At 59.1% G+C, this 9,453-nt stretch overlaps 1 protein-coding gene across 1 annotated transcript; it reads right to left on the bottom strand.

Annotated features, from left to right (window-relative positions):
* Positions 1–1,105: 1,105 nt before the first annotated feature.
* LOC129402545 (ras-related protein Rab-19-like) lies at positions 1,106–6,826 on the bottom strand. Its single transcript, XM_055129525.1, has 5 exons — positions 6,647–6,826; positions 5,255–5,438; positions 1,833–2,069; positions 1,205–1,296; positions 1,106–1,114 (listed from the first exon to the last, which is right to left on the bottom strand). The coding sequence occupies exons 1-5, from the start codon at positions 6,824–6,826 to the stop codon at positions 1,106–1,108; spliced, it is 702 nt and encodes a 233-aa protein (XP_054985500.1).
* Between the last annotated feature and the right edge of the window lie 2,627 nt (positions 6,827–9,453).

The following is a 9,453-nucleotide window of genomic DNA, read 5'->3' as shown; positions in this document are numbered from 1 at the left end:
CCCATTTGGGGGCAAATCGAGGTCCCTCCCAGCAGTGCTCAGGGCTCATTCTGGGCTCTGCTTGGGGGGCCATATGTGCTGCTGGGGGTTGGAACCGAAAGACAAAATCCAGAAACGGGGAGATAGGCCAGAGGGAGAGTCCCGGGGCTGAGCCTCACATCCTGCTGACCCTGATGAGAAGCCCCCTGCATCTTGCATTGTCCTCGAAGAACCACTAGGGGCCACTCCTGAGCACAGAGTCAGGAGTATCTCCAGATCACTCCTTGATTTGCCTGCTCCCTCCCACCCCCCACCCCCACCCCCCGCCACCAAAATCTAGTGAGAAGAAATTGGGGTTTGGGGCCGTACCCTGCAGTGCTCAGGAGCTAATCCCCGTTGGTGCTCAGGGGACCTCGTGTGGTGCAGAGCTGACCCCGGTCGGCTGGTACAGGTAAGAGCCTTCCCCCCGTGCTCTCTTGGATGGTGGAATTGGGATCGTAGATTCCTTTCGTACGTAACCGACACCAAGTGCTGCAGGAGGCGCCTTTGGGGAGGGCAGGCCACACCCGGTGGTGCTCGGGGATCGCTCCTGGCGGTCCTTGGGCCTCAGGTCTCTGGGGCGGGCCTGGGGGAGCACTCTCGGCCGTGCTCTGAACTGGAGTTGCCGTGGGCCGTTCCCGGGCCGACGGTTCCCTGCCGGAGCTGGGGTTGGCCCAGCTCCGCTGGCCCTAGGGTCCTGTGCTGCATCTCAGCGGACAACCAGCTCTGTCCAACAAGGTTTATTGCTCACGGGGTCTGCAGGCCTACGAGGCCAGGATCGGTCTGATACTCGGTACACACTGAGATGCTCTGCGGACACTGGCGACTCTGTCCCAGCTCAAGGGACAGCGGGCAGGTGACTCCGACTCTGCACAGTTAGAGTGGACCGTGTCATGTCCGAGGAGATGGGCACACAGGGCAGCCGCTGACCCAGCAGGACGCGCCCCCACCCTCACCAGCATTCAGGCCTGTCGCTGCTCCCTGTGCCCAGGCCGGGTTCCTGGAGATGGCTCCGGACCTCCTGTCTCCTCCCTTGTCTTCTCATCACTCTTCAGTGTGGGCCGAAGGGGAAGCGCCCCTGGGGTACTCAGACCGTCTGTGGGAGAGCGCCGGCCCCCATGCGCGACCCAGGCAGCTCCCTGGCGTCTGCAGGAGAGAAAAGGCCCAGGGGACATGCAGAGCAAACCTGTTCTGTCCAGTCTGGCTGTGCCCGGGAGGCCAGCAGAGGGTCTCGGCCCTCCTCGGAGGGGGAAGGCGAGTGGCAAGCAGCTCCGGACCCTAGGGCGCGGCAGAAACCAGGCACTCGGCAGACACCGGGAACTCTCAGACACCGGGTACTCTGCAGACACCGGGTACTCTGCAGAAACCGGGGCACTCTGGGAGACACCGGGGTTCCCTGCAGACACTGGGTACTGTACAGATTGGGTAATCTGTAAACGCGGAGACACAGTAGACACTGGGGTACTCTGCAAACACCGAGGCCCTCTGCACACAGAGGTACTCTGCAGACCCTGGGTACTCTACAGACACGGGTACTCGGCAGACACTGGGATACCTGCCAGACACTGGGTATATTCTGCCCACATGGGTACTGGGCAGACCCCGGGAGCGCGCTCAGCAGGAGCACTTGCTCTTGTTGCTTCCACCCTGCGAATCCAGTCTCACAGTCTGGGAACCCAGTCTCGCACCCTTGGAACCCCGTCTCGAACCCTGGGAGCCCCGTCTCGAACCCTGGGAGCCCCGTCTCGAACCCTGGGAGCCCCGTCTCGAACCCTGGGAGCCCTGAGTCACACCCTGGGAGCCCTGTCTCGCACCCTGGGAGCCCTGGCCGCAGGCGGCCATCACAATGGTCTTGGAGTAGAAGACGCTGCTCAGGGGAGGCAGGCTGTTGCAGGCGATCAGCACCCTGGCCATGAGCTGGAAGGCCTCGTTGATGTTCCTGGACTCCTTGGCCGAGGTCTCGAGCGCCGCCAGGAGGCCGTGCTTCTCCGCCATTGCGCAGGCTTCCTCGAACAGCACCTGCCGCCTCTCGCACAGGTCAGACTTGGTCCCTGGGAGGGAGGGAGGGAGAAGTCGGGAGCCGGTGAACCGCTTATTCCAGTTTGTTTTTTCTAAACAGACTTTGAGGATTGCACTTCAGATGGGGCCCTGGCACTCCAGCCTTCCAAGCACGAGGCCTGGAGTTGGACCCCTGAGCCGAGCTTGGTCCAGCAGCTCCGCCCTCAGACCTGGTGCAGCAACACAGGAGCAGGTGTGTGCAAGCGTCCAGCTGGGACAGTGCCACTCCCCCCAGCCCCCAGCCAGGAGAAACATCCCCTCACTGCAGTACAAGGACATTCACCCTGGCACACAAAACTCAAACACCGTCGTGGGTAGCACGAAAGGGGGCACTGTCGAGCCCATCTTCTGCCACTGCCAACTCAGGGTCGGCCAGAGGGGCGTGTTCTCGTCTCTGCTTTCATGATGAAGAAAGCTTTTACTGGAACTCGGTGGGAGACGTGTGTGTTCAAGAGAGAACACGGGCTTGTCCGCAGTGGGGACAGGCCAGCGACATCTGTGCTGGAGAACACGGGCGTGGAGAGCCAGCCCAGAGGTGCGTGTTTTAGTGGTACGACAGGTCTCAACTCTGAAGACCTGGTGGTGCTCAGGGCTGACTCCTGGCTCTGTGCTCAGGGATCACTCCCGGCAGTGCTTGGGGACCGGATGTGGGTCAGCTGCATGTGACACCTGTGTCCTGCCCCTGTGCTTTGTCTGAGCCCTAGGATGTTTTTCCCAGTCGGGAATCTAGACAGTAAACTGCGCAGATGCGCATCCCCTCCGCACTGACAGTGTCTGTGACACCATCTCAGCACACGCGGAACAGGCCCAGTTCCCCAGAGAGCCCAGGACCGAGGGGGCTGGCCGAGGGGGGCGTCCATCTCTGCACCCCCATCCCGCAGGGGGACTAGGATGTCTCGAGGCGGCATCCAAAGAGAAGCTCCCAGGGACGGAGGATTTCTTGCCTGTGTTGACAGTGAAAGCAGGCGGGGCCGGTTCCTCCACCTGGTTTTCATTGCTGTCCCCTGAGGGGCCTTGTAGCCCACCTCTGTCTCCCAGCTCCCCCTTCACTCCCCTCCCAGGAAGAACTTGACAACAGTTGAATGGAAACCAGGATCCATTTGCAGGAAGTTGCAAATACACAGATCCTGGGAACCACCCAGTCCCCAGTGGGCCACCTCTAGCCATGGCACGGGATCACAACCAGGAAATCACCACTGACATGACCCACAGACAGGACTCAGAGCCTGCCAGGCACACTTGCATGCCTGTGTGTGTGTGTGTGTGTGTGTGTGTGTGTGTGTGTGTGTGTGTGTGTGTGTGCTGGATCGTGTATATGCATGGGTATATATGTGAGTATGCATGTAGATGTGTGTATACATGTATAGGTTTGTATATGTATCACTGTAGCCCTGTTGTTCATCAATTTCCTCAAGGGAAGAGGATGAAATAAAGGGCAGTCGCTGGCTGGGGTCAGTCAAACTGGCAAGTGCATGTGGCTGGAGAGAATCTTCCAGAGTGCAGCAGGCAAAGGCAGGTCTGCTCCTGGGCACAGCCCCCACCCCAGCAGCAGCCTTGGTGTGCCAGACACAGCCGCAAGGAAGGCCTTGCAGCAGATTCAGATCCGTCTCGTTTTCCGGGGCGGGCACGGGGGGATAGGAAGTTTGGATGACTCCTGGTGACACTCAGGGCTTAGTCCTGGTTCTGTGCTCAGGGATCACTCCTGGTGGGGCTTAGAGAACATGTGGTGCTGGGGATCGAACCCAGGTCAGCTGTGACATCAAGTGCCCTCCCCGCTGTGCTGTGACTCTGCCCTCCTGAGCACTCCTGATGTGCCAGGAGTAAGTGCTCATTACCTCATTAGATGTTGATTTTTGCAGGGGGGCCTCACCTGGCAGAGTTCAGGGGCTACTCCTGGCTGTGGGCTCGGGGCTTTGAACTCAGAGTCACAGCAGAGGGATCTCTCCTGCCCTCATTAAATCATTTTGTGTGTGTGGGGGGTGGGGTGGGATTTGGCTCTGTGCTCAGGAGTGCCCCCTGGCAGTGCTCGGGGAAGCCTCTGTGGGGTGGGCAGCTGCTAGCCCAAGGCCCTGCCTGCTGGATTCCTTCACACGAGGAGTCTGAGTGGTCCTGGGCTCTGCTCAGTGCAGGGGACGCCTCTGGCCCTCGGACCCTGCGGGGCAGCGGGGCAGGAAGAGCCGACAGAGGAAGCAGCCCCGTGGCAGAGAGCCGAGCCCCGAGGAGGAGAAGGAAGCTCTGCTGGCACAACTGAAGCGACAGGAGTGGCCGGAAAGGGCTGTCACTTTGCCAGATGACGCCGCAGCCCAAGAGTGTCCGGGCTGACCCAGCTGCTGCTTCTCTGCTCCTGAACCCCTGTCGGGGCTGGCCAGGGGTCCTTTCGTGTGTGTGTGTGGAGGGGGCGATGATTGAACCCACAGGAGGCAATGCTCAGGGCGCGCCCTGCTTGGTCCCGGGGCTCCTGGGATGTGTTGCTGGTGGTTTTGGGGACCAAGTGGTGCAGGGAGGGGACCTGGTCAGCCTCAGGCAAGGCCAGGGCTTTACTTCTTTTTATATTTTTTTTCCTTTTGCTTTTTGGGTCTCACCCAACAAAGCTCAAGGGTTACTCCTGGCTCTGCACTCAGAAATCACTCCTGGCAGTGCTCAGGGGAACATATGGGATGCTGGGAATTGAACCCGGGTTGGCTGCGTGCAAGGCAAATGCCCTACTTGCTGTGCTATCGCTTTAGCTCTTGTTTTTTTCTTTTGCTTTTTGGGTCATACCAGGAGATGCACAGGGGTTACTCCTGGCTCTGCACTCAGGAATCACTCCTGGTGGTGCTCAGAGGACCATATGGGATGCTGGGAATCGAACCTGGGTTGGCCGCATGCAAGGCAAGCTCCCTACATGCTGTGCTATCGCTCCAGCCCATGATTTACTTCTCGTACTATCTCCATCTTGCAGAGCTTTTTTTCCTTAACAAATTCACAGTTCATGCTAATGTCCCAGGGGTCAGTGACTCTGATGCTACTTCCTGGGCCAGACCTGTCCTGAGGTGCTCTCTACTGCTGTGTTTCTGGGCTGGGTCCAGCTGCCTCCCGGCCACTGCCACGCGCGCCATGAGCACTGCGCGTCCCAGAGAGCTGAGCCCCAGCAGGGGGCTGGCGGGGTTGCCCGAGGCCTCGAGGCTCCCATACAGACCCATCAGCATGATGACCGTGTCGGTGTCTCCGTACTCCTTCACATCGTCAATCCAGTCCGGAACAGACTCGAACGAGGAGCGCCGTGTGATGTCGTAGGCGATGATGGCCGCGTCCACCTCACGGTAGTAGTTCTTTGTGATGGCCCGGTAGCGCTCCTGGCCCGCAGTGTCCCACAGCTGCATCTGGAGGGGGCGGGAGCAGAGGGGGTCGGGGGTGGCCCACCTGACTGGCACAGCTCACTCAACTCTGAAAAACACAGTTTCCTGGAGTCACAGAATTGCAGGGAGGGCGCTTGCCTGCTCCTCCTGGCCAATCCGGGTTCGATCCCCGGCACCCCATGGAGGCCCCAGAACCCTCCAGGAGTGATTCCTGAGCACCGCTGGGGGTGGATCAAAAAATCCAAAATAAAAGGCAGTTTCAGGGTCAGAGAGATGGTACAGCAGGAAGGCGGTGCCTTGCACGTGGCTGATACAGGTTCAACCCCCGGCAGCCCCCTAGGTCCCCGAGCCCTGCCAGGGGGATTCCTGAGTGGAGCCAGGGCCACCCCTGAGTATTGGCAATGTGGCTCCAAAATACATAAGTAAGTAAGGCGGCTCTCTGGGCCTCCTTTTTAGGATATGGGCTCAGGGATCTGGTGCCGCCTGGGTTGTTATTTCCTGTTCCTCCCCCGACACCGAGGTATGTCCAGGCTTTGGGGTCTCCACCGGAGGCGCCCTGGCTGGGAGGGTGAACCTGTTGTCCTGAGGTTTCGTGTCTTTTGCTCTTTTTTAAAAAATCCTTTTGGTTTTGGGGCCACACCCAGTGATTGTCCTCGCTGGGTGCTCGCAGTTGCTCCCAGATGTGCTCAGGGAAGCGGGTAACGCTCTCCCTCTGGCGCTAAGATTGTGTTATTTTGTCCACACACCCAGTGCTGCTCCAGGTTTACTCCTGGCTCTGTGCTCAAGAGCTCATTCCTGCAGTGCTGAGGTTTGCACCCCTTTGGCCCCTGATAATGCATGCAGAGCCCGGACCTGCCAGGAGGGATCCCTGAACATCATGTGACATGGCCCGAAACCAAAACCAAACAAGCGAAAGGAGAACAAACAAAACAAATCGGTCACTTGCCAAGTCCCATGTGTGCGACTAGTTCTGTGCACTTTGTTCACGGTATCTGCGTGTGCAGGAATTTGACTCCCGGTAGCCATAGAGAAGTGGACACACCTGCCCTTTACATGGTGACATGGAGTGATGGTTTCTTTCATGCTTTGCCCCTTCCCGATGCTTTGATTTTAAAGACCCCCAGGACTTGGGGGAGGGGGGCTGATCCTGTAAGAGGTTCCTGTTCTCTCTTTACCCCACTCCTTCCTGAGACTCGTATCTCCTTGAGGAAACCCCGAAAGACCCCCCCAACCTTCACTTTCTTGCCGTCGATGTCCAGGGAACGCAAGATGAAGTCCATGTTGACTGTGTTATTCTGGTCATCGCTGTAGACCCCGGAGGCGAAGTGCTGCAACACGCTCGTCTTGCCCACGCCAGAGTCCCCGATGAGAATGACCTTGAACACGAAGTCGAAGTTGTCGTCCAGGGCCATGGTGAGGCTGGGGAACTGCGTGGCTCTGCTCGCTGGCTCTGAGCTCAGGAGGGAAGGAGAGACCCCCTGAGTCACCAGGAGATGCCCCGTGACCGTCAGCACGCCTGCCCGAGGGGGACGCACACGCGTGTAGAGGGGGGGCCAGACTCAAAGCTTCCCCCGCCGTCCTCTGCCTGGCCCTGTGCACGGTCAGCACTGAGATGACGCTGGGATGGAAACCCTAGTCGGGGAGACCACGTGTGCCCGAGAAGTGGGGTATCACAGGAGACCCCACCATTGTGCACCTGCCTTTCATCAGCGGACTCACGTCTCGCTCCCGTGCACCCCCAGAGTGGTGTGGGGAGACGGGATGCCCAGGCTCCCAGCAGCCAGTGTGGGGGCAGGATGGTCAGGTGCGGGGGCCGGAGGGAAAGGACAGTAGGGAGGGCATTTGCCTAGCACGTGGCTGATCCGGGTTCGATCCCCAGCATCCCATAGGGTCCGCCCAGCACTGCCAGGGGTCATTCCTGAGGGCAGAGCCAGGAGTAACGCCTGAGCATCACAGGCTGCGACCCAAACAGCAATAAATAAATAAAGGAGATATCTTAAAATATATATAATATATATTTTATATATAATATATATTTTATATGTATATATATTTTAAGATATCTCCTTTATTTATTTATATATATTACATGTATATACATATACATTCATAGTGAGGCGTGGGCCAGAGAGAGCTCAAAGGGCTGAGCTCAGGCTTTGCGTGCAGGAGGCCCGGGCTCCGTCCCTGGCACCACATGGTTCCCTGACACCTCCAGCAGCACTGCTGGGTAAAGCCCCGAACCAAAGAAAAGATAAAGGGTGGCACAGTCCAGCAGGGAGGCTGTTTGCTTTGCGATTGGCCGACCCCAGTTCCATCCCGACCACTATCAGGAGTGATCCCCGAGCATGGCAAGGTATCGCCCAAAACCCAAATATGTATCTACATTGCTGGAGTCCGTTGTCTAATATATATCTACACACATACACACTCACACACAGACACACACAAACACACTTTACATGTTGTACTTTTTGAGGGGGAAGTCTGGGTGTCACATCTGGTTGTGCTCAGGGATCCCCCTCCCTCCACACACACACACACACACACACATACATACACACACACACACACATACACACGCACACATACACGCGCGCACACAAACACCCCTGCTCTGCTGTCTTTGAGCCCCACAGGCACTGCCTCACTCTGGGTGCTCAGGTGTGGCTGCTGGGGTGCCCTTGGCCCCCCGGGGTGTCCACCTGCTGTCCTGCGCCTCTGTGCCCAGGAGACCAGCCGTAGCCCTTCCTCACCACAGCCCAGCAGGTATTCTTGGAAGGGCCCGTCCCTGCGGGCGCCCGGGTTGGGTGTTTTAGTCTAGGGTAAGCCCTGAGCAGGGCTGTGATCCCCCCAAACAACACTGCCCCTGACACCCCCAAAACAGAGTCCTAGAAAAGGCGAGGGGGCTCATGAACCCTCGGAGGAAAAGCCCCGAGTCCCAGGAGGTCCAATCCCAAGTTCCCCAAGGGCTCCCCCAGTTCTCCAGGCCCCCCTGAAGCCCAGGACAGAGTGAGTGGACCCCCGGCCACACGGCACACCGGGCGCCCACTTTGCCGTCCTCTGACCCCAGGCCTCCCCCCCGCCCACACCCTCCCCACCTGCGTCCAGCTGCCCCGTCACTGTCCTGCTGAGAGAAAGGCGCCCCCACCCCGGCCACGCACCCCCACCAAACCCGCCTGCGCGCTCACCTGCCCGTGTCCAAAAGGTGCGAATCCCGCGCTCGGTGCCCTGGGAACTATAGACCTGCGCCAGGGGGACCGGCAGGCAAACGAAAGCGAAAGGAGGACCAGGGTCTGCCTCAGCCCTTGGTGACAGGCGGGGACGGGCAAAGATGAAACGCCCAGCCAAAGCCTAGTCCTCATCCCTTGTGGGGACGGCGCCGGGGCAGGGGCCCTGCAGTGGGGTCTGGGCTTGAGAAACCGAGGGGCTCTGACGGGACAGCGAACTGGGAAGCAGAGAGCACCTGGACAGGCACTTGCCTGGCCTATTGTCCACCTGCAGTGGGTGCCCGCTGCCACGTGGGGCACTGCCAGGAGTCTCAGTCAGGAGTAGCCCCTGAGCACTGTCAGGTTAAAAACAAACCAACCCACAACAACACTCCCCCAAATAACAATAACGTGATGTCTGAGTCAGGGATGGCCCCGCGGCCTGGGGGCTGTAGGAGGCCTGGGTCTGAGCCCCTCTGGGATTGGCTCCTGAGCACTGTCCGCTGGCCCCATTTCCCCCCTGCCCGAGAGAAACGCTCAGGCAGACCCGGCCCACAGGATGGAGGGGCGATCACAGGGAGTCCGAGAGTCCAGTGTTGGCTCCTGATAACAGTGTCTGGAAAGAACAAGCCAGACCCTTCACCCAGCCCTACCTGGCAGCGCTTCCGGGGGGAGAGACAAATGGCTCTTCCTCTCCGAGCCCCTCTCGGAGGGCAGCGTGGGTGCTCGGGGAACATATGGGATGCTGGGAATCAAACCTGGGTCGGCTGCATGCAAGTCAAACGCCCTGCCCACTGTACTATGGCTCCAGCCCCTCACATATTACTTTTTTA

Source organism: Sorex araneus, chromosome 1 (genome assembly GCF_027595985.1).
Source record: "Sorex araneus isolate mSorAra2 chromosome 1, mSorAra2.pri, whole genome shotgun sequence".
Lineage (NCBI taxonomy): Eukaryota > Metazoa > Chordata > Mammalia > Eulipotyphla > Soricidae > Sorex > Sorex araneus.
The sequence above is the reverse complement of the archived record's forward strand: the minus strand, read 5'-3'. Positions and strand labels throughout refer to the sequence as shown.

Excerpts from the sequence above, each read along its gene's own strand:
- LOC129402545 (XM_055129525.1), bottom strand. The coding sequence starts at position 6,826 with ATGGCCCTGGACGACAACTTCGACTTCGTGTTCAAGGTCATTCTCATC. Across the intron at positions 5,439-6,646 it reads TCGACGGCAAGAAAGTGAAG|ATGCAGCTGTGGGACACTGC; the intron begins GTTGGGGGGGTC and ends CGCCCCCTCCAG. Across the intron at positions 2,070-5,254 it reads CACGGTCATCATGCTGATGG|GGACCAAGTCTGACCTGTGC; the intron begins GTCTGTATGGGA and ends CCTCCCTCCCAG.